This window comes from Falco rusticolus, chromosome 8 (assembly GCF_015220075.1).
Source record: "Falco rusticolus isolate bFalRus1 chromosome 8, bFalRus1.pri, whole genome shotgun sequence".
In the NCBI taxonomy this organism is placed as follows: domain Eukaryota; kingdom Metazoa; phylum Chordata; class Aves; order Falconiformes; family Falconidae; genus Falco; species Falco rusticolus.
Window position 1 is genome coordinate 38,207,737 of NC_051194.1, and position 25,521 is coordinate 38,233,257.

Below are 25,521 nucleotides of genomic sequence, written 5' to 3' on the forward strand. Positions count from 1 at the left end.
ATCTGTGATACCTCTATACATTTCATTTTCAGCTGATTAGCTCCTCAAGTAAACTCTTTTTATTCCCCACGTACATGTCTTTTGCTATTAAATTCCATCCCATCTCTATTACATTCTGGGTTGTGTTGGGATTTTTTATTATTATTTTTTTAACCTTTATGCCTTCACTCTTCATATCATTAATACTCTTCCATATATTAAGCAATTATCATTAATCAAAACATTACATTAGAGTCAGTCCTAGGGTATTTCTTGGGTAACTTTGCACTCATAATACAGTGTTACCACACCTTCAGCCAGGTCATTACACACCTTAAATTCTTGTATGAATCCCCATCTTTTCTAGCTGAACTATTAATTTCCCATGTAGCAGTGTATCTTCCAGTTCTATCCAACAAGTTAAAGACTTTAAGACAATGAAGAAAAATGCAATTATAAATAGCAATTAAAATAAGAACCAGGACTTGTAAATTCTGTATAAATATTTTATTATGTATCAAAGACAACTTAACATGGATAGATGCTGTATTAAAACAGATCACAGACTTTTGGTTTCCATGAAAAGATTCAAATGCTTTAAAGAGCATTTTAGAATGCCTCTTCCCTCTTCTACAGTGGTGTATTGCTTGGGACTGATACCAAGAAGCAAATGTACTGCAACATAGCAGAGGCTGGTGTTTCTAGCGATGCTATGGCAATGCAAAAAGAGGGCACCATACAGAATCCAAATTTGGATTCAAGGCTTGGGCCTCTTGGTCCCCAAGTCAACAAAAACAGGCAGAGTTGTGGAGTCAAATACTCAACCCGCAGACTTTTAGACAGACCTTTGCAAAACACCTCCTTTGGGATGTCAGCTGGCTCTGGCACATACAGCTCTCTTCATTCTATTTAAGATAGGGACAACTGGAAATAATAATGGGAAAGGAAAAAAAGGGAATAATGTGAAGCCCTGGAAAACAGCATCAGAAAGCAAGCTCATTCAAGGAAAAAACCCTCCACAGATATACCTGTTTTTCTTATAGTACCTATATATGCTCGATACAGATTAACATTTTAAAGTCATCACGTTAGCATTTAATCTTCTCACAGATGAGACCAATTTTGTTTATTGTTACTATTTTATATACAAGATCCATACAAAGGAGATTGCTTTGGTTGTCTTTTGTCCAGACCTTGAAAAGGCACTACAAAAAGTAACCAAAATACAACAATGTGACTGTAGTAGTTAGATATGTGGAATTTCATGTACACTAGTATAACTACAGTGTGTTATTTAATTTGACTTCTTACAGATAGATGAGCTTAGAAAAATGTTCTCTTTTTAAAAACTGTGTTGCACAACTTTTTTCTAACTCTGCATGTTGGCTGAAAAGTTTATGATTATCAGTAGGTAAACTACCTCACAAACAGTCAGAGCTTGACATGTAAACAGTTAACTATACATAACTACATAGTTAATTTCATATTAGAATATGCAGGTTTGAGCATTGTTCAAGGCATAACATACACCCAAGGCACAAGGTTTCTCTCAAAAATGAGAACGTAAGGATAATGCAGTGATACTAAAGTTATCTAAAGTATCATGCAAGAGAGACCTTTCTGTTAGTTGTCATAGGAAAAATACAATAATAATTAAAAAATCCACCTTTCAGGTGTCCATTCTTTGTATTAGACACTAGATAGTAAAAAAATCTCCAAATACTTCAGCAGTCACATTTCCATCCTACAGAAGGCAGCTGTGCATCTGCCTATGGGTTCAGCATGTTAACAAAGGGAAGTTTCCAGTTCTTACTGTTGAACTGTGAAGATAGTTAATAGCAGTATTTTAATTAAATGATAAAAATGCAACAACTACTTCATTTTTATTATTTGCATTTGGGTTTGGCATCGTATTAGCTAGAACAGTGAAAGTGGCTTGTGCTATTCCACTCAGCTTATGCTTTGGTGATGAGGACATTGTCTTGGGTTCCTAACTCTACAATGTGACATTTCAATGTTTATTTATAAGATTATTTTTTTTAAAAAAATATATACAAACATTTTATGGAGATTATGTTTTGATAAATTTTTAGTTGTTCTGTATTTTGAGTGTATTTTTTCTCTTTACTTGTCACATTAATGTATTGCTTTTTTAATACATGTGGGGTAAATTTTTACAGACAAGACAGAAACGACCTCATAGTTTCAATGTAGGTGGGAACTTTTAAAAAACACTGGAGGACAAGAAACAGAAAGACACAAAATCATAAATGCAGCTAATTTTCACATATGATACAGTAATCCTCTTGCTCTCAAACAGACTCACTGAGTAGTTGACTTTTATGAGAAAGCAGTGTAACAAAACCACCGAATGATACCAGTATGTCTGAATTTAATTTGGGGGTTTTTTTCAATGCACGTGTTGCTATTACTAGAAATCTTTCCAGGTGAAAGGAGATTCCCAGTGCAAGAAGGAGTTTTTTTCAGTATATTTTTTCATATGTGTAATTATCTATTAAAGGAGAGGTAATTTCTCTTATGTACTGCTAGAACTAAGGCAGAACAAAATATTTGATTGTTTTGTGAAATACCTACAAACCAAGAACAAGCATAATTAAACATCCATGAGATGCAAGTCTGTTCCCATGAAAATCAAACAAGTATTTCCAAAACATTTGAGTCTCACTTTCTGTCAGAAAATCTCACATTGATGGAGTTTCCAGGAGTCAAAAGTCCATGTGTTTTGGCATGAACTGGTTCAGTTTTGGGAGAAATGTTGATCTCAAAATTCTGAAGCAACTGTGAAGAGAAGCAGGACAAGTATTAGAAAAGCTGCAAAATTACATATGAAAATTAGACTTTGGAAAAGAGAGCAAAATAGACTGTCACAAACAAAATTTTTGTTGCTAGTTCTGTGGAGTCTAAGTGCTAGGATTCCCATACAGGAAAGAAAAAATAGTTGTTACAAGGTGAAGATTATAGTCAAAAATCTTCCTTCTCTGATGGAGGGAGGACTGAACTTTTTGAAGAATTTCCACACAACTAGATTAAACAGTCTGAGCTTTCAAAGAAACAAAAGTCTCTTTCAAACCTCATGAGCTTCCTCTCTCTGTGTTTTTTATTTCACTTTAATATACATCAATATGTGCAATTATAAACCAAAGCAATAAAAAAAAGTCCCAATCTCATTGAACATACTTCTCTTTCTGGGTAGAAGAAAACAAAACAAACATGAGACAGCAACTGTCCAGTGCACCATGAAGTGAAACAATCATGATTCAAAGAGTCAAATAGTAGAACCTCTCCAGAACAGAATCATTATAATTCAATCACACAGGTTTTCTGTACATGAAACTTCTATTTCCATACACTTAATGAACTGAAAGAATCAGCTGCAAATACAAAGCACAGAAGCTGTGGGCTAAACAAACTTCAAGAGATTTATGTCACCTGTTTTGAAGCTGAATATAGAATACCTCAGCTATTTATTTTTAAAATTTCAAGAAGAAAATACTGCAACATTCTCAACTTTTCCTAATATTAACTCTCAAACAGTTTCCTATAAACTAAGCAACCTTCTCTTACCCTTCTCCTAGTAAGCATGATGAACAATGTGTTATTATCCTACACATAACTACCTTTTCAGTGTTAGATGTTTGACCAAATCCATCTCATTCTTCTCTTTTTCAGACCTCACATTCTTGTTATTCTCTCTGCCTTCTGAATTTCCTCCAGTTTGACTATATCTTAACATGCAGCGCACAGGGTCAGTTGCGTATCATTGTCTAGCTGAGGATTCATCAGTGTTTGGTAAGATTACATAATTTAGCTACTCTTTCTGACATACAACATGCTTGTTAATACTGTTAATATGCCCAAGAATTGCATTGCCTTGTCAGAATTAGCATAATTATTCTTGACCAATTTTTCCTATATACTTCCAGTCGGTTTCTATGGTACTAATTACCCAGCCAGTTGGCCAGCAATTTGTATTTAAGCACTTGATTTCTTCTCAAGAGTAGTAACTTGCAACCATCCCTAGTGAAAAAATTTGTGTTGATTTTGGAACATTTACCCATTTTTTTGTAGTTCTATATTCACATCCTGTGATTTTAACTTAATTCATGTCAGCTTGGTATCCTATGCAAACTCTAAAAGTATTCTCTAATCCATCATTTACACCGTTAATGAAAATACCAACCTAAATCAAATGCAGGACAGACTCTTACAGAATTTTAATTAAAGGCTTTCCCAGTTCAACAGCAAATATTTGACAGCTACTGCCTCCAGCTATTTCTTTTTTCCAACCAGTTGTGCATGCATTTTATAGGTACTTCCATCTGGAACAAATTTTATTAATTTAATTGTGAGAACAATGTATAGGACATGTGAAAATACTTCCTGAAGTCGGAATATATAATTTACTTTATATCCACCATGTTAGGTAAATGATCAAGTCAAAGAAAGAAATCAGACTGGTCTGAAACAATTTTTCTTTGATAAGCCTCATGCTACATGTGTTTCTATTTTTAAATCACTTAAATTTCATCTTGATACTTGTAAATAGATTGCGTTATTTTGTTCTAATTTCTTTCCAGTAAACAAAAGCAAGCTCTCTATTACTTCCTTGATCCTCCTATTCAAAAAGATGCAAGTATGTTTGTTTTATCCAGCTCCTCGAGAGCTATCTCAGTCTGGCTTCTGAAAGACACACGTAATTGTCCAGAGATTGTTCTATGAGTTTACTTAAGGAAATTCTAAGGCAAATTCAATCAAGCTTTGCTTTGAATACATATAACGGGTCTAAATATTTTTTACAGTTAAGTAACTATAAATAGTTTCCAAATCTTTGAGGTTTGGTTGCACAATCTGATCTCAGTATTTGAGTTAAAAGTTGTCTTGTAAATAACAAAAAATGTAGCAGCTGTTGGGAAAGCTTTCTTTATGAAATAAAGCAATGGAAAATTATATATATCAATAGGTACTAACTACTCATATAAGTTATGTATATCTAGAATGATAAAGGTAGAAGAAAGAACAAGAAGGGACAAAAAACCACAGAACATAGAAAAATTCTACTATTTGTCGTAGCGGTGTGGTCAATACAAGGATATAAAAACTATTTTATGTCTTTGTAAGCACCAAATTCTTCATAACTAAAATACTGAAACTGAGCAGGTAACCTTTCTAATATACATTAAGAAAGACTTCTAATTTGTTTACAAAAACCTTCTGTACCAAATCCATGTATTTCCTTACAAATCTTACCTTTAGTTTTACTTTATTTGTATTATAAAGATTTTTTTTCTTCTGCAATGTAGTTTAACTAATATGCTACGTATCAAGCATGATTATTTTCAATTTTTTAAGCCTTTGCAGGATGACTATGCAAGACAACACTCCAAAACAAAGGTTTTGATCCCTGTAAGATACCCAGAAATGGTATACATAGAAAAGAATCATACCAATATATTTTTCTTCTTGTAATGCTGTCACATAGTTCTAACCTGAATTAATGCAAGATGAATTTCCAGCTCTGCAATTCTTTTTCCTATACAACTTCGAATGCCATAACCAAAGGGGATGGAACCAAAATTGTCTACTCTGTCCAAATTATCTCTCCTCAGCCAGCGCTCAGGTCGAAACTCATTTGCCATTGAGAAATTTTCTTCGCTGTATGAAGTGGTATAATGACAGAGTGCCAGCTGCGTCTGAGAAAATAAATGATATTTAGCTAGCTCAAATACACATAACAAATAAAAAAGCATTTGTAATTACTGTAATTTATGCAACATGAGGTGATAAAAATTAAGTATCTTTAAGTATTTCTAGAAAAAAAAAGGATACTTAGAAAATCAGATACCTTTCTCAACTGGACAAATGAAATAATCTTCAAATTGTTTTATATGTTGCTAGATATATTAGAGAAGATGCAATGGGGAAGGAGATGGGAACAAAACTCACAAGTATTGGGAACTGTCTCAGAAAGATAGTATGAGAGAAAGGGAGAAGAGAGATACAAGGCAATGGAAAAGGTAAAAACCGAGGATGAGAAGGAAAAGAAACGACACCACCTCAGGAAAAAAACCAGCAATAATTGATGCGATGATGTTTCCGAATAAATCTGCAGTAGGGGTGCATGTGGAATGATATTTAAATAAGTACATTAAGAATTAAGAGTCCTGACTGTCTTAAGGCTATGTTGCTTTAACACAGTAATGCTGTCATTTTAATTAGAGCCATACAGTTATACAATGATCTCTATGTAATCTCTGAATAGTAGGAAAGATTCATAATTGAAAAAGGAAATCAAATTCTTTCTACAAAGGGAATTAACAGGCAAAGACTTAGAAAATTGCAAGAATAATGAAATTCATACATTTTTAATGAAATAGTAACATTGCACAGAGATGTTTATTAATAGCCTCCACCCTCAAGAATATTAAGGACAAGTCATGATGGTAAATTTGATTATACGGTGAGGACCCAAATCTAAAAAAACCAGCAGCAACAAGTCAATTATAAAATCAGGTTTTTGTCATATAAATGGGTATTATTGAAATACTTCCTTCTTAATGCTGTAGCTTGGTGAGTTCTTTTGAAATCAAAGAAGTGTATATATGTATACGTTGTGACAGATCACATTGCGTTCACAAAAATTAAACTGTTCTCTGCAGATGACTGCAATAGAACCTACCCCTTTAGGTATCAGGTATCCTCCAACGACCAAGTCTTTTTGGGTGACTCTTCCATTTCCTGGCAATACTGGATATAACCTAGAGACAAGTATTTATGAGAAGTTCAACAGCAATAATTAAAACAAATTTAAAACTTTAGATTCCAATATGCATTCACAAATATGCACTATGAACACAATATGCATTCACAGCAAAAAGGTTTTTCAAAAGTACAGAACTACTTAGAGATCCAAAGACCTTGAATGATCTGGAGAAAACGGTTATAACTGAGGAAAGTTATTTACTAGTAACTGGAGGTTGAGCTATTTGGTCTGTGTATTTATTTGCTTTACACAGGTACAAACATGCAATCAGTTTGTTAGTCTGGACACGTTTTAGAACTACTGGGAGCTGAAAAAGCCTTGTTGATGCCTTCTCTAAAATCCTTTTAGTCTCTTCACCTCACATGAACATTTGGTATAAACATACAAAAAAAGCGTGTCATATGCTTTCAATTTAATTCAAGAAGCTTAAAATGATTGTAGTGGTGCTGCAAAGTACCAGTGTGAGGGCAGAGGCTGTTACAGTGCATCACACAGGCTAATACTTAAAAGGCAAAAATCAAGCTTTCAATGACTTACCTTAACAGGTATGTTCTACATATGTGATACTAGTTCTACCGTACTTAAAAACATTAAACATTATATAATCCATCATATTTCATTGCTTAGGCATCATTGGACACAATACTGCTACAATAAATAAAAGAAGCAGCAGAGAGCGATAACAACAACTAAATACTAACATTAGCATGGACTCAAAATCCATTACAACTACATGTAACTAAATTGTTACATTAATGATTGCAGTTGTCTGCTACCTACCTCAAGGTTTCTTTCAGCACTGCTCTAATTAAAGGTAATTTTGGGACATCATGAGCAACAGCCACTTGGTCCTTCCCCAGCTTATTGACTATTTCTTCATAAACACGTTGTTGAACCTCAGGATTCTTTGCCAACAGGTACGTTGCCCAGGACAAAGTAAAAGAAGTCTAAGGAAGAAACCACAACCATCATCATCAAGTCCAACAAGATTAGATTAAAAACCATTTCAAGCCAGGAAAACCAATCAGTTTTCCACTATGCGTTTTATTTATTTAAAGTATAGTAATTAATATTGATAACAAAGGATTCAATGGGATGTTGTCAGACTTCACCATCGCCTCCTTCATCCCTTTTTTCCATCTAAAAATCCCCATGTATCAAAACAATCTGTGTAATGTTTTCCCAGTGAAATATGACAAATAACAGAAAAAATAAACAAAACCACATAAACAGTACTGAAACATAATCCATTGCTGTTTAGTTTTTAACTGTTACTTTTGAATGTGTTTATCTTCCCAACAAAAACATTTCAGAGGAAACAAGCGAATACTACTCAGAGCATTACCAACCCCTTTTAAGCCTATGGTGGTCTCCTCAGAGCATCTACACAACAGAATTGATGCTATCGCTGCTAAGATTATGCTTGATCCTTTGGTAAGCAATGCTAGACCACAACTGGCACTTTCTACCTCTTGAAAATTCCCACTTGACTGAAATTCAGCATGCTATTGAAACTTTCTTAAGGAAGCTTGAAGATGAGCTTACACATTTAAAGTGGTCCTAAATGTTAAAACATATTCCTTCCCATAATTAATGATTCTAATAATCATCAAGGCTCCAGAAAAGAGGTATTGTGTGAAAGATAATTTTAAAATATTTTGTATGAAGGAAGAAACAGAATACAAGGCAGGAGGCAGTTCAGCTTTGAGCACAAGATGATTTCAAGGAACCCATAATATAATCCTCTTTCACCTTAGCTGGAAAAATTGCACTTCGATGCACATTTGTGGTTTAGGACACTCTCTGAGAGAATGAACTCACTCCATCTGTACTAACATGGAACTAAACAGAGTATTTCAATCCTAAGTTTTTGTGACCCAGTATTTATCATTCGTTTCACCATGAGCCCCTATGTTTAAGCTGTCTGGGTTTCAGGGACGATCCTATTCAAATACTAGACAGACTCAGGACATTTTGCTTCTACTGTCAGCTGCACCCAAGACGTTAAGGTCAAGCAAATGGCCTTTAGTCCATTTCCCTCACAACCATCGCTGAAGACAAAAAGTTTACCATGAAAAACGTCCCCCGAGCCTTCTGTTCTCCAGGCTGAACAACCCCAACTCTCTCAGCCTGTCTTCATAGGAGAGGAGCCCTCTGATCACCTTCACGGTCCTCCTCTGGACTCGCTCAAGCAGGTCCATGTCCTTCTTATGCTGGAAGCCCCCAAGCTGAATGCAGTACTCCAGGTGGGGTCTCACAGGAGCAGAGAAGAGGGGGAGAATCACCTCCCTCAACCTGCTGGTCACAATTCTTCTGTTGCAACCCGGGATTTGGTTGGCTTTCTGGGCTGCAGGCTCACATTGCCAGCTCATGTTCGGCTCCTTGTCCACCAACACCCCCAAGTCCTTCTCCCCAGGGCTGCTCTCAATCCATTCTCTGCCCAGCCTGTATTTGTGCTTGGGATTGCCATGACCCATGTGCAGGATCTTGCACTTGGCCTTGTTGATCTTCATGAGGCTCACACAGGCCCACCTCTCAAGCCTGTCAAGGTCTCTCTAGATGGCATCCCTTCCCTCCAGCGTGTCAACTGCACCATCCAGCTTGGTGTCATCAGCAAACTTGCTGAGGGTCCACTCAATCCCACTGTCCATGTCACCAACAAAGATGCTGAAGAGCACCGGTCCCAATACTGACCCCTGAGGAATGGCGACTCATCACTGGTCTCCACTTGGACATCGAGCTGTTGACCACAACTCTCTGAGTGAGACTATCGGCCAATTCCTTATCCACCAGGTAGTCCATCCATCAAATCCACGTGTCTCCAGTTTAGAGACAAGGATGTTGTGCAGGGTGGTGTCAAATGCTTTGCACAAGTCCAGGTAGATGACATCAGTTTCCCTTTCCTCATCCACCAACGCTGTAACCCCATCATAGAAGGCCACCAAATTTTTCAGGCACGATTTTCTCTTGGTGAAGCCATGTTGGCTGTCACCAATCACCTCCTTATTTTCTGTGTGCCTTAGCACAGTTTCCAGGAGAATCTCCTCCACCATTTTGCAGCATTTAAGAGAGAAAAATTCTAACCTTTAACCTAATCTTCTTGATTTATTTTTAATTCTTTTTTTCAACTTGTATAATGAAGACAGACAACCAGTCTCACTCTCTATGCAGCAAACATTTTTCTTTTCAGCTTCTCACTCATTAGAACAATAAAGCTTAAGGGTATAAACAACGTATGGGTAAAAAGCCCAACTTCTGGAAATGTCTTATTTGGGGCTTACATTTAAGATCAAGTTAGAATGAAAATTCATCATGATGGTCACCTTTTATGTCTTGTCTTCAAATTGGGGTAAAATGCTGTTAAGTATCATACTAGAACCTTTCTTTTTTCATTCTTGTGATACCGAGTGGCTATCCCTTGCTAAAATGCAATCCTGTTCCATTACTCTCAGAGCTCAGAGCAGCTGGCAATTGTGTCGGCTGTATACAGAATTTTGGACATAAACATTGTTTCTTCCCAGGTCCCCAGCTCCTTCATAACCTCTTAAAAATTAGCACTGTTCCAGGGACAGTAAAAAATTGACTTACAATTTTGTTGAAAACTTTTATAAACCTCTAAACCTCTTTCAGCGTCTATGATAAAATGAGATCTGAAGAGAGAGCAGCAGGGGAAAAAAAGATTCCCTCAGTTTCTGTCTTGTACTCGGAAATGAGGAAATCAGAGGTACCATCCTCTCACAAAAAGATTGTTGCCAGCTGAGAAAGCTAGCTGAGTCAAATGGAAAGAGAAACTTTTGTTGGCAGGAACTTGAACATTGTCCTTTTAGTTTAATGAAAACTGTCACACACTAAAAATGGAAAATTAATGGTCTGAAAGACTAGAAAATGAATGGGATAAATAACTGTGCTTTACTTAAGAACCAAACATCAAAAAGCTCTCCAAACTCATAAACCCTTGGGATATTTAACCAATGGAATAACCTTCAGCACATAAATGGTCTTTACATATGCTCTTTATTATGGAATTCAAAAGTGTTACTGTTGGGGTTTTTTTTGTTTTCTTTAGAAATCTTACAAACATTCTTAAATCAAAAAAATCTGAAGTCACTTATCCAGAGAGGTTTTTTTTACTTTAAAGCTGCATTACTTTTTTACTTATTTTAATCCTTTCTACTGCAAGACTATTAAACAATCATACATAGCACTTTCTTTAGCAAATTCATATAGCTTTCTTTTAAAAAACTGTTCAGTTACAATCATTTACAATAGTAGTGTGCACTGATATTCTAAATAACTCCATATACATTGTATATAAAATAGCTAATTTTTATCTTTGCTTATTGTCATGCCGCAGTCAATACTAAGGAATGCTGGTTTCATATGATAGGAATAAGAGGAGGTAAAGATATATACATGACCTTAATGTTTCTTCAAATACTCTAGATGATAAATCAGAAGAATTGGGAAAGATGGCCACTTAAAACACTTCACCAGGTGTTAACACACCGCATATGCTAGCCTCACTAATACTGAGCCCCGTTACCACAGCTCTTTGCCTCACAGTGGCTGCATGCTGCCAGCACAAGCCTGGGTAGAGTGAACCTTAGTAGGTGTTCGTACATACACTAAGTAGCCTTACCCACATCAGTGCGGGCCTAACACCCCCTTTCTAATGGACCTCAGCAGAAACCAGGTATCTGATCCATAATGGGTGTCCCAGTTGATGTGATTAGCCATACATCAAAATCCTTTACCAAATTCTACATGAGTTTATTAATCAATTTTTTTCACGCTAACTTTCAACAGCCTTTTCTATTGTGGTCTACCTAAAGAAGCACAAATACCAACCTGATATTCAAACTAGTAAAAGAAAATGTATGAAACCCAAGCTGAATGTAAAGACAATTGCTATTTTATCTGTTTAATAAACTGGAACCAACTCCCAAACATTGGGTTCCTGTAAACCACAGCTAGTACAGAACACTGACTTCATTCCAGTAGAGAGGTTACACAGTGCTGTAAGTATTTTCTATTGCTTTAAAGATGTCATGGCTTAAATGTGTCAGAAATTACATCTGTGTAAACAACATAACCCTTCTGAAGATAGCTGCAAATGGTACTGGTTTACGAGAACAACTGCACAAGAAAAATTGTAACAAGCTTACTGTGTCCACTCCTGCCAGAAGCATTTCAGTCATATTGGCATAGATCTCTTCCAAATTAAGTTCCTTACTCACTAGGAGGTATGTAAGTAGCCCACCATTCACTTCTTCTCCTTGATCCAGCTGGGACTGAATAGCCTTCAATTTGTTGTCGACATGGATTCGACCTTTGGGATTAAAAAAAATTGTTAAGCCTCCATTTTTAATTTTTTGCTGGTTCCACTCAGTACTGACATTTTTTTCCTTATGCTACACTGCATAGCCAAAAAAAAAGAAACATAAAAAGAATAAACTGAATTTGAATCTATTTTTTCAAGGAAAAGATAATAGAGTGGTAGTGGATGTTCTTGGGTACTCATGGTAAGTAAAGACTGAGCTGACAGGAACCTTCATAACTCACAGAACAAGAACGCTGAGCACAAAGAAAGGGCACGAGACTGCAGTTTAACAGGGAGCAAAGAAAGCACAAGGTCAAGTTTTTTACGCCCACCTGGCTTGGTTTTGGGTGACTCTGCAAGAAGTAGTGAACTCTGCAGAGCATGCTGCAACTCAGCGCACAGCGGCTGCTACAAGATTTTAGCAGCAACTAGAAGGTCGAAGCCACAGAACTGAATTACACTGAAGACAAAGATGAGGAGCATCAAGGAATAATAAAAATTTAAAAACTTCAGCAAATGAAATTTTGAGCAATTTTACCCACAGACCCATTTCCAAAACAAAGGGCATCTTCTGTGAAACAAGGGCTTTAAAAAGAAGAAAACCCCTCAGAAAGTTAATGCCTTATAGAATGAGCTTTAAAAAAAATGAACGAGAATCAACACGTTCCTTTATGAAGCCTACACAAATAGACACATCACACACAGTGATTTTCACCATTTAATTCCTTTTTCGCAAAGGAATTAAACAAAGAAACAGCATGACAAGAAGTTTCAAATGGAACAAAATTCCTTAAGAACAGTTTCTCAGCGGCTTTTAGAGTAAAGATGACGTCTTTTTTTAGTTGGTTTTAATGCAGAAAAGGGAACAAGAGTATTTTATCATAGGAAAGAATTTAAAAGTGGCAGTGTAAATAGGTATGTGTTCCACAGAAAACACACCTGTGTCAGCATTAAATGGATTCCCTAACGCCTACTGTAGATAGAGATCAATACACATTTAAAATTAAGCATATTAGGCAAATTAAAAGTTAAGAAACTAAAGAACCTACCCTCAAGAAGTTGTACACAGACCTACCTAGACAAATAGTGCTAATAAAATACATTTAAAAATGCATGAGGCTTTCTAACATTAGAGAAGGTAAGAGGGTTCAGGTATTTTTAACACTCCAGAATATTAAAAAAAATATATATTGCAAAGACAATTCCTTCTTCTTGCTTACATGAAAGCTGATTCAAAAGTAGCTTGGAATGCTTTATTTACAAAAAAACATACTGTAGTACTGCAGTGTACTTCTGTGTCAACTTGTATGTATATATATGAACTTCACAAAGAGTTTAATTAATTGCTGGTGTCTAATTTTTTTAACTTTATAGTCAGTTTTAGTGCTGATTATTTGTCAGAGTGCCTGACTGAAAACTTGCTGAAGTCAACAAAAGTACCCTCATTAAAAACTGAGTGGCTTAAGATAAAGCCTTGGCAAAGAACTTGGACCTGGAGTGAGGGCTGGGTGCTGAAACAGATGAAGGCAAATAAAGAAACAGCAGTATAAAACAGAGGAATGTTCAAAGTGTACTGGTAAAATTCTTTTTCAATAGAGTATTTTTTTAAACTGTTCCCTTGGCCAAGTCTGCATTTAATATGAAACTTACTTCTGCTACAATGTCTTCTTATAGTTTTAGAAGAGAAATACAGCAAGTCCTGCTCAAACACACAGAGAATCTGCAGAAATACAGCTGAACTTTTCTGCTACTAAATCTTACTAAATTTGAAGAGTCCATCCCAGGATCTGCAGAACTCTCTCCAGGGTTTTGGAATAAGCGGACGAAGCCATTTGGGAATAGCACCTGCATACATAGTGGTCTTAAACATACTAAACATCAACTCCAGAGCCTCAATATATTCAACAGTCTGCTGTGGGACGTTGTTTTCCAGGCAGCCCAACCGGCATTCATACAGAATAGTTGCCACACCTGCACATATGAAATCAGAGAATTTGCTATACATTTGCATATATACATATTAATACTTCAAGGTATTAAAATACTAACCTAATGGAACTACCTTCCAAAAACCTTTAGTTATTGTGACTGCAGTTGGGAACAGGTAAAATAAAAATTTAAAACACAGTAAAAAAAATCCTAGCTAACCATTGTAGCGAGACAATGGTTACTATGTCAGGAACACCCAACCTGAGAAGTCAGCTGGGAATTCCATCAAGAGCAGAGCAGCCCTCCCGCTTACTCACTGTGTTCTGCATTGCACCGCAAACCCTGCGCCTGCAGCGCTGCCCTCTGAACACACAGGGACGTACAAGACCAAAGACATTTCTGATAGAAGCGCAGGAGTTTCTAGCAGTGGCTCTGCTCTTCTTCGTCATAAGTTGGTAGTAAATGAATAATGAGTATGCACAAATGGATAAAGAGCTTGCACTCTAGACAGTGATTTTACTGCACACAATGTACTCCATGCGGCCCTGAAAACTAGCAAGTGTGTGACACTGTTACAATAATAATATTGACTCCTCTCTCATTCCTGACTTGCTGTAATTCCTCACGTGTTTTTCCACAGTGTTGTAGTGATCCCTACTAGAAATACCATTTCTCCCGCCAAAGAACAGTACTTATATACAAAGTGTATATATATAAAGTATATATAAAGTATTTTATAAAATTTGTATTCTTCTCAACTCTGGACCATTTCTTCCACTTATCAAGTTAATTCTTACCTGTCCATTAGTGTTCCTGCAATTTCTCAGCTCAGTTTTTATAAACATAATCAAATTATTAAATACTAGGCAGAACTCAGCCAGAAACTGCCCTACTGGAGTTAGCCAAAATGTTCTTTCAGTTTGACAGCAAACTATTTTTTAATTACTTCCTGAACACCAGTTTCTAGCAATTTTGCCTCCCAATTTGAAATATCTAGATCATATTACCCGAGTTATTTATGAAAATACCACATGTTACAGTATAAAAAGCATTCCTATTATCAAAATAATCTTATTTAATGGTTTTTTCTAAAATCCAGTGGGGCATGGGGCAATTAGGCAATTTGAAAAGGCATTTAGGTAATTTCTCAAAGCCATTTAATTTTGTGCTTTAAAATTCATTAGTTAATAGTTTGCCCACATCTTTCCAGGAAATGGTAGAATAACTGTTAACTAGATAATTACAGTAACTGGTCTATTAACACTCTAGTCTCTTTTTCTCTCTGGTTTTCCTATGAAAAGCAGGTACCATAGCTAATGACAATTAACCTTGATCTTGCCTTCCATCAAACTCTCCATAAATTCTCTAGTGTGCGTGCATATATATGTGTGTGGTATGTGTCTGTGATTTAAGAAACTTTTCTTTTTCCCTGTTTTTGCTTTGTATTTCTTCTTGACTGACAAAATAATTTTCAAACCTGGCTATTTTCAGCTCCCTCTTCCTTCCCTATTTTCCTCCCTGGGAAGATATTTCTCTATGCCTTTTAATTCTCTTGTGCCTCTTTCAGCAACTGCTAGTTCTTATGTGTTCTTTTGCTCTTTACATGGTCCTTTAAAAAAAGCTTGCACATTGGTTCCCTGAACAGTTGACAGTGTAAGTTAATTAAAACTGCAATTCAAATAGGAAATAAGTGCGTACCAGGCACAAGTTATAAATGAAAAGCTAAAAGAATGTGAAGAATTTAAACTAACCCATCAGTGAGAGTGAATCTGTAAGCTCAGGGTGTAAAATTCCATAAAATTGGTAACTCTTAGTTGAATGCCGTTTTTAGACACTATTAATGTAGGACAGACTCAGGTTAGTTTACCAAACCTGAGTGGCAGCCAGCAGTGCGATACAGCATCTTCATAGATTAGTGATTTGGAGGTTCTTGCAAATCTCAAATTATTCAGCTGCCTGTCAGCAAAGAGTACCAATGTTTTTAAAAGGCACTGCATATAAGATCAGGTTGTATGCAGTCAGTCAGAGGAATGCATGAAACATGAATCACCATTCAATCTCTGCAAGAACACAGGAAATGCCATACTAGCTCAGGCTGCAGTTCCATTTAGCGTTCCATCGTTAGTGGTAGGCCAGTGGCAGATGATTTTAAGGCAAGCACAACAATACCACACTTGGCATGTGTAAGCAGGGGAAAGCAGTTTTCCCACATCCAGCTATGAACAAAATTTAGATACATCACATAGCGATTCCCCAACTGGAATTTGGCCAGTATGTTGGTAAATTAACGTGTCTTACCATCTATACTGTCAACACTCTTATTCTTGAGAAATTAATACAGAAGTAAGGAGTACTGAAACTGCTCAGGGCCTTGATTGTACATTTTACCTATATACCAGCATTTCTACAGGAATTGTCTCTTAGTACAAGGTATCACCTCTTTGGACTCTACAAAGGGATTCTACTGATACCTACTGTGCTAAGTAGGAAGACACCTGGATGCACAATACCAAGCTTCCCTTTTCAGATTAATCACAGTGAGGCACTAGTCATATGACAAAAATGCCTAACCATAAGCAACTGCTTTACATCCATTTTCTTTACAGATGTTATACAGCCTGGGCTTACCTTCCATTGAATACTTGAAGAAGAGGTTGTTAACATTGGTCACTGTTTCCCCATCGTCCTCTTGACTTCTGAGGGTGTGGATTCTTTTAATTAAGTCTTTGATAACTTCATTGACTCCTTCAGAGTAAACAGCCACATCTTTGGGTTTCAAAATTTTTTGCCTCAGTACACTTCTCATTTTTAGCCATTGCTCTCCCTCCCTAGAAGAAATTATTAATGATGTCTAAACACAATCTTCTTTAATAATCATCAGCTGGGTAAGAGCTCTGCAATGAAACTGTTTACAGTTCTTCATGTCAAACAAAAGCAAGCGGTGAAATGAAAATTATGATATTTTATTCTGTATTTAGTGCACATCCTCATTAAATTTCAGTGTTGCAACACTTATGTACATGTGTAAGTTGATCTCTGGTTTCAGTGACAGAACTTGTCCACTCAGTGTTCTGAATCTGACAAGTGTCTCGGTATTAGTGGTTTAGTAGTAGCTAACAGAAGAAATTGGCAAAATTTTCTCATTAAAGTCACTTTACATAAATATTTGAATGGATAGTCTGCAAAATTGCTTTTACCTTGAATTGGCGCTTAACTACCAAAGAAAGGTATCACACTGAGATTTGGCAAATCAACAATTACAGCTAGTACCAAAAGTTCCATTACCGATCCATCATTTTCAGTTACCTTAATTCTAAACCTACAAAGTAATAGGATAGCAGACCTAGCTATAGAGAAGACAATTTACAGCTAAATTCTCCTTCGGCTGACCTATGTACTGAAACCTTTGAACTAAAGACTAAAAATCTGAATATGTAGCTTCATATGAGCAGAGTATTTGGGAACAGTGGTTTCAGGGATATCTTTCAACTCCTTGTGAGGACAGGCAATTCTCTTTTATGCATTCTTACTAAATTGCCAAGTAATTCCCATTAATTTTTTTCACCTGGAGCAATGCTGCTGCAAGGTACAAAAACTTACTGGCCAGCAACAGAATTTAATCTCTTTAACAAACATTTTCTGACTGTCTCTTGATTTAAGATCTCATTTCACAAAGTATCAAGGAACTGTTAGTTTGATTTGAGTCTGCAGTGCAATACATAATGCCTTTTGCCACCGCAAAAGAAACAGGCGGTCCGTGACTCAGGAAATTTCCGTGTAAATAAACATCCTGTGTCATGGGGACTGTGAGTAGTTCCCAGTGGCAATTAACCACACCCACATGCACTGCCAGTTTATGCAAGCTATGAAGACAGAAAACTGTTCTAGAATCAGCCACATACAAAAATATCTGCATGGGGATGCACTACAGTGTGAGGGTACCATACAGTGACTTCTCTGCATTAATCTATTGAAAGGGCACTTTGGTGAACAATAAAGCTAAAGACAACCTGAGCCAACAAAGTCCACAGAGCACACTGCCAGCTGGATGCAACAGTCTAGCTCTGAAGCAATGAAACTACATCTGTGCAGTGCTGTGCCAGAGTAAGTAAGCCCTTTTCTGTAATGCTGCTTCCAGGTAAGTGAGTCAGCTCAGACAACTGTAGTTGATACACATTCCCCAAGAGTGGTTTTATGCAAGGTGGCTTACTCCACATTCAAACTATGCATCCTTACCACCCCTTTGAAAATTTACAGCAGAAGAGACAATTCACCATAAATTCCTGTTCTCTTCCCCCCACTACACACACAAATTTCCACACACAGAAAAGCCTGGATTCCCAGATGACCTGTACAGTCCTTCAGCAAATCACTAAACTTTTACAAGAAAACAAAGGAAATGAAGGAGTAATAACACTTACGCAGAAATAAGTCCCGTGGCTCTCCCTCGTAAGTCTCTGTACTCCTGCCAGGATTCCATGTTAGCTCTTTGTGGTGCTCTACCTTCTGCTCGGAGGACTTGAGCAACCATATCTCGATCTGCAATGGATACAACAAACTGGGGACCAAAGTGAGACTTGAAGATCTTTCCATATTCCTGAGTGTGTTTTTGCTACAGTGTCACCAACAAAAAGAAACAAAGTAAAGCATTACTAAGGAAAAATATCACAAAAGGAAACCAACAATTCCTCATACAGCAAATCAATCTATCACGTCTAGAACTTGATCCCCAGCCTTCCAGTCAAGGAAAGGTTTGAAATGTCAGGAGAAAGCATCTAAGCATTACTGTGAAATATTCACAAGGAAAACAGAGAGGTCACACTGTTCAGGACCTCTGACTGAAAAGATCCAAAGCTCCAAGGCACTAAGCGTGAGTGAAACCAAATACTGAGAAGATGAAAGGATTTGGGCACTTAAAAACACATCCCTTCAGATCAAACAGGTTAGAAATAATGTGTGAAAAAATTAAAATCATGGAGGTAAATAGGTGAAACTAACACGATAATACAAAGATATAATAATTTACTTTTAATGTCTTTTGTAAATAAAGACTTACTCTACCATTTTATTCTTTACAAAAAACTACACTTAAGTTTCTCACACATAACGGAGGACAGTGATAGCATAGCAGCCTAGCAGAAAACTGTATTTTGGTACAGCTTCATCAGCAGTGAACTTTAGGATGACATATGTTAATTCTGCAAAAGGAAGGAAAAGTTCAGGTCTTATTCCTGCAGTGAGGTTTATTTAGTGGCTGATCCACAAGTTGTATGATTCAAGCTGGAGGCAAGCAACAAGCAATTAAGAGGACTGGGAAACATTAAATGACATATTTAAAAGAAAAACAAAACAAAACAAAACAAAACCCCACAAAAACCCAAAACAAAACAAAAACCCACACAACAAAACGACCAGAAGTTTTCCAGTAAAGCTGCACTATCACTGTCCCATGAAATCTCACTGATGATTTCAAACAAATTTAATTATTTAATTCTGACATGGTCATGAAATGAAACACTCGACTCCCATGAATTCACTTGGAGGAGAGTTACATCATCATTTTAGTGGGGAAAAAAAAACACCAAAAAACTGCAAAAGAATAGTTAAAGCGATATTATTACAACTTTGGATTTGAGAAAGTTTTAAATTTTAAAACCTTTATTTCAGGTTAAAGTAGCAAGACAAGTTAAACTGACCAAAGTTTTAACTTTGACGCTTTATCTGCATCTAATCCAAAGACATCTGTTTGCAGAGTTATGCTGATTACAAATCAAAGATGTTTGATATGACTACACTAGTGAAAGTCTAGGGTTGACCCAAGATTAACTTATGAGAAACCTTTCTTTAATCAGTCTTGGTTACAGAGATGAATTGTTTAATTGCCAACAATAAGTTTAAGACACATGAGTCACTCAGCATATGGTACCAAGTGCTTATAAAAGGAGTAACTCTTTTGCCTAGTTTCCAAATAAAACAGGAGTTGTGTGGTTGTGGTCTCCATCAGTCTCCTCTCAACTACTTTTGGAACACAATGGTCAATTTCAGTCAAGTTCAACAGAGAGTTAAAGGTCTCCTGCAACTATATTGTTACTGTTTTAAAAAATCAGCATCTGGATTCAAATGAGACACACATATTAGTCACCCCGACATGGGAAATGCTACAGTAGGAACTCGGCTGTTTCTGCTTGGTCTGCTGCTAACCAAACACCACATGCAGACCAACATATGAACAAGCACTCCCAACCCCAAAGTATCTCTTGACTTGAGATAGTTCAGGGATATTGAAGCTGAACTCGGAGAGAACTGAGAGCACAAGTCTTTAAAGGAAAGTATGAGTTGGGAGATAAGTGCTGGAAAGAAAAGGCAGTGAAGAGGGTGGGATACATGTCACCAGTCACACAAAAACAGGTTCAACACATTTTGCTATTTATGGAGCAGCTTGTTTTTCCCACTGACGGCGAGTGAGGTTTACATGGGAGGATAAACTTCAAGAGAAACTAAATCAAGTGTCAAGCCATCCAATAAAATAAATGAAACATTAGTTTTAAACCAGAAACAGACAAGGACAAGGTATTTGGCCATCTCTTGCTTTCAGCAGAATGATGTTCAGTGTACCAACTTCATGTTAAAAGAAATACTCGGCATTTCTCTTCCATATTTTCTATCACAACATAGGTTTTCTTTCCCTTGTAATTCAAACCTTAAAAATATCACACTTCAGTGTCTCACATACCACTCTCACACCAGACATTCTTTCACACATCATAAATTCAAACTGCCAGCATCCAAGCCCTCCCCCCTCACCTTTCTTTTCTTCATACTTGCATAGCAGTGATGAGACAAAAGAGATCTAACCGCACCAAATTAAAAATACTTTCCTTTTGTCATAATTGCTGTAGGCATTACTGCTTTGGCCAGGACTAACTGGAATCATGTTACTGAGAACAGAACCTCCTTTGTGAAAAAGCGCTCAGCTTCCCTACCCCTTCTGCATATAGCGTACAAATATTTGTGTGCACCGAAGGATATCGTTTAAGTAGCTGTGCTGGTTACCAAAGGGTTTCAGATTAATTCATTCCTGATGTTCACTGTATTGCTAAATTTAGCAGACTGTTATTAGTCCAGTTAATGCCTATTTGCATCCAGCATGTATGCAGACAGGGCATCCATGACTTGTAAAGTGACTTTTGAGACTCTGAACAGAATAAAAACTAGTATTATATTACAACTCCTCCTTATCCTTCCTCCCGCTTTCCTTTCCATGAATAACATTCATTAAAGAAGAAAATATCCATATCAGCTAGTAGTGGTGAAAAGCATATACTGTTTGGCCTTATACTCGTTTCAATATTTTGAATAATTTTCACTGTTTTGACAGTGAAGGAACTGGAATTCAATGGTAGTATTGGGTTTTTAGTGTTACCAGGCTATGGTGAGTGCCTCTCGAATTTCGTACAGCACCACAGAGGTAGAAGAAAAAAAAAGAAATACAATGCAACATAAAGCTTTAGCTATCGTGAAGTTTCATCTGCTTGTGTCTTGGTTAACAAGCAATTAAGTTGAGCAATTCATTGTAAGCAATCTAGTTTGGCTGGCATCAAACCAAGCATACACTGAGGAGCCCAAGTTTCTTTTTAGAAATCCTAATGGTAAATACAACAAAGCCAGACAAAACCAAGCAACTGACATGATTTTTTTTTCCCCCAGTTTCCTGCTTCTTTCTGGTGGTTTTAGGCCCTTTGTAAATCCTACCTTCTGAGTAGTTTTGATCTTCAAACCATTTACAGTTTTGCCCTGTTCTCCCTGGTTTCCTTTTTCTGTTTTTGCTTTCCTTTCTTTCAACATTTTTTTTTTTAAATTTCAGTGATTTTTCAGGCAGCGAACCTCTTGGGGCTGTCTGTGAACCCCTTCCTAGCGTTCTGGGAAAGGCCACTGAGAGGAGCGGACCAGTGCACGCCACATGGGAGGTACGGCCAGGGGTCCGCGCTGCGCTGGGAAGCGTTACGGACCCGCTGCCGCCGAAGGGCGAAACCCACGGACGGCTCCGCTCCCTCGGGCGCCAGTGCTCGCGTCAGGGTCCCTCGGGCTACGTGGGGAAAGGCCGCGGGAGATGCGCTGTGAGTTTTGAGGGATGAAACCCACATGTCTGGCCAAGGTACGGAACAAAAAAGTCACCTTTGGATAGAGGCAGCCTCCGGGTGCGGCAGCTGCCCGTGCCAGCGCCCAGGACCCACCGTGCGGAGCGAGGAGGCGCGCTGGCCCAGCCCGGGCCGGGTCTCCGGCCACAGAGGGCGGCTCGCACCCCCGCCCGCGTCCCGGTTAATTTCACCGCCCCGCACCCCCGAGCTGCCGCACGCCGGGCAGGTGACAGCAGCCGCCCTCCCGCCCCCCACCCCGCCATCAGCCTCCCGCCGCCATCAGGCCCCGCTTCCCGCCTCCCCTCCCCCGCGCCGCCGCCGGCCGGTGGGGCCGCCAGGGGGGGGCTGCCCGCCCCCCGCGCCCCCCGGGAGCTTTCAAACCGCCCGCTCCTGCCGGAGGGAGGGGGCCGGCGGCCGGGGGCCGGCCAGCGCTGACGGCAGCGGGGCCAGGCGCGACTACCGCCCCCTCAGGGGACCTATATAGGCGAAGTATATTTATGTAAGGGGAGGCCAGGGTAGGAGCGAGGGCTGGAGAGACAAAATGGTCTCTGGCCGCGGCGGAGCAGCGCCGGGCTGAGCCGACGGGAGGAGAGCGGCGGCAGCCCCCCGCACGGCAGGCGGCTGAGGCGGGGCGGCCCGGGGCGGCCCGGGGTGCCGGCACGGCCTCGCCGCAAGCCCACGCTGCCCAGCGCCGCCCGCCGAAAACGAGCCCCTCCGCGAGCGTGTGAAACACCCCGGCGGGGAAAGACGGGACTCCCGCCCCTCCCCCCGGGCAAGGCACCTACCTACGAGTTCAGAACCCGCCCCAAGATGAGAAGGGGGGAGCCGAGGGGCCGGCGCGCCCCGGGCTCCTCGCCGAGACCGACCCGCCAACACCCCCGAGGGCTGCGGGGGGCGAGGGGGGGACCCCCAGCCGCGGCTCCTTCCCAGCGGCGGGGCGGTGACTGGCTGCGGTGCGGGCAGCCCGGTGGGCGAGCAGCGCTTTGTGGGGGGAGAAAGGGAAAGGCTGGGGTAACCCCACGGGAGCCAAGCATGAAATCACCCCGGTAAGCTGTACCTGGATCTCATGGATGCGGCCGAAGCCGTCCTTCCAGAAAAACTCGTAGAGATTGTAGAGGGTGTTGGGTCCGGGCATTTCTTGCAGGCTCTTGACCCTGCCGAGCCGGTGCGGTGCGGGCTCCCGCAGCTCCCGGGCCGGCCCCCGCAGCTCCCCGGCGCGCCCCGGCGCTGCCACCGCCGCCTCGCCTTTGTTCCCCGCCGCCGCGGGCGGGTTGTTCCGCACCTCCAGGGACGGGCTGCTGCAAAGTTTGGGCAGCTGGTGAAACCTGCTGGCAAAAACCGCGTGGTAAAAGTAAGTTCTCTCAGATTCAAGCGTCTGCTTGCCCTTCATCGTCAAAACTCTCGTGAAGAAAGACATGTCGCTCAATTTCAGAAGGGTCCACTTTGCTCCTGCAGCTGCTTGTTGCTTGGTTGCTCTTCCTTCGCTGCCTGCTTTAACTTGTACAAGCAGCACTTCTCCAAACTTAACTGCATGAGCATCAGTTTACACAGACCATTATTTAACGCTCCCTCCCCTAGGGCTGGAAAAGGGGGGTGGGTCTGGGATGAGACTTGAATAGAACGAACCTATTATTTTGTATAATTCAAATCAGATAAATTCACCCATTAAGCATGCGGCCAAAGTTTAGATTTTCCCTCTTTCCCCCAATGGTTTGGCAAAAAGCTCACAGAAGGATTATCCCATCTTTCTCCTTCATTAAAAAAGGTGAGTTTGGGGCTGTTTTTTCCTGTGGTGTTAAAAAATTCCCATATGTTAGAAAATACCCTATTTTCTGCCAGAAGTTCTCTTGGTACCGGTCACCATCCTGTAACATATACAGAAAACATTTCTGCTTCCACATACAAACTGCAATGGTTTTACACCATAACCTCACAAACACAGTTCCTGTAAATTACAGTATCCAGGGATGTCATTCGTATTGCAGAATGATTTATCTTTTGGACAGGATATACTCCATAAGCAGCTTCTGTCAACTTTTGTAGAAAATAACCAGTGCCCTGCAACTGCATAGTGTTACATCACAGCTTTCCCTCCATTTGGCTGCGTAGAACTATGGTCACACACAGAAAACTTGAGCTCCAACCTGTACATCTGTTCGTTTTGCACAGTTTCAAAAGCATTTGTGCTGTCTTCATATGCATTTCTGTATAATTTTGAAGGTGTTAGCGATAATCTTTAAAATGTTGATCAGTTTCAGAAATGTTGAAGAGACCACCTTAGTTGTAACTGAATCAGAAGCTGAGGTGAAACTTGAGGACAGTGGAAAGTCTCAAAGAAGATCCATATTTCCAGAACTTAGCTATGAATAAACTGCTTGAAAAGTCAGTCTAGTGAGCTTCAAAGTTATTTGTCTCTGTTTTTCCTCTGTTCATTTTTCTACATTTAAGTTTTTGAGGCTGCAATCCAATTAAGATTTGTGTACATGCTTAATTTTACCACTGATAACTCCACTGAAATAAATCTACCTCTGCAGTGAGACACATGCATCAATATTTGTAGATACAGCAGTAAATATTACAGGAATCAAAGGCAGATGGTAAATAGTCTTATAATCTGTTAAATACATATTGGCTTACGCTAAAATAATGTCTTTAAAATGGGCTTCATCATACTTGAAAGGGTCCAGAGATCAGCCACAGAAAAAATTAGAAGTTGTCTTTTTTTTTAAATGAAATAAGGAGGAGGTCAGGAGAATTATTTCACCTATGAAAGACAACTACCAGGATCATGACAACAGCCTAGAGATGCGTGCATGTGTTGTTAAAAAAAAAAAATGCATGTTATAGAGAGAAGTCAGAAAATAATGAGCTTTCCAGCTACAGATTTCTTGGTTACATTTTCAGGTAGCCTTGCTATTTCACATATTTTTGGGATATCTCAGATATTTCAGATAGCCAAAGTGTCTCAGGAGGTTATGCTATCACTGAATTTTGTAAGAACAGGTTTGAGAAACATCTGTCAGGCACATCTGGGCATATCACTGTTTAGGTTACCTCTGGAGTTTCCCTCCTCCTCCTCCTCCATTTCTACATGGTGTAGCTGCATAATTTCTTTAATATTTATCTAAAGATACTTTGAGAGATACAGTTACCTATAAACTAAATACTTACTGGGAAAAATATGAAAACAAGCTGGCGAGTGTGATATTCAGAACAAGTTTATCATTGTAAGTAAATGAAAGACTAGTTCCGTGTCTCTGTTAGGGACAGTGGAGGACAAGAACAACAAGGAATATCATCAACAAGAGCAAGCAGATGCACTATGAGATGTCTGCAGGAGGATTTAGAAACAGAACATTCATTTATTTGACAGG

At 39.0% G+C, this 25,521-nt stretch overlaps 1 protein-coding gene across 1 annotated transcript; it reads right to left on the reverse strand.

Moving 5' to 3' along the window:
* Positions 1–474: 474 nt before the first annotated feature.
* Positions 475–23,564, reverse strand: LOC119153024 (cytochrome P450 27C1). The gene is made up of 9 exons (XM_037398919.1): positions 23,205–23,564; positions 18,431–18,621; positions 16,638–16,837; positions 13,842–14,051; positions 11,926–12,089; positions 7,541–7,707; positions 6,677–6,755; positions 5,487–5,690; positions 475–2,778 (listed from the first exon to the last, which is right to left on the reverse strand). Exons 1-9 carry the CDS (start codon positions 23,562–23,564, stop codon positions 2,662–2,664), a joined length of 1,692 nt encoding a protein of 563 aa, XP_037254816.1. The 3' UTR covers positions 475–2,661.
* Between the last annotated feature and the right edge of the window lie 1,957 nt (positions 23,565–25,521).

Bases quoted from the DNA above. Each gene is read 5' to 3' on its own strand.
- LOC119153024 (XM_037398919.1), bottom strand. From the start codon at position 23,564: ATGTCTTTCTTCACGAGAGTTTTGACGATGAAGGGCAAGCAGACGCTT. The intron at 7,708-11,925 runs GTAAGCTTGTTA...TTTCTTCCTTAG, and splicing joins TTCTGGCAGGAGTGGACACA to ACTTCTTTTACTTTGTCCTG. The intron at 2,779-5,486 runs GTTAGAACTATG...TTCTCTTCACAG, and splicing joins TTCATCTTGCATTAATTCAG to TTGCTTCAGAATTTTGAGAT.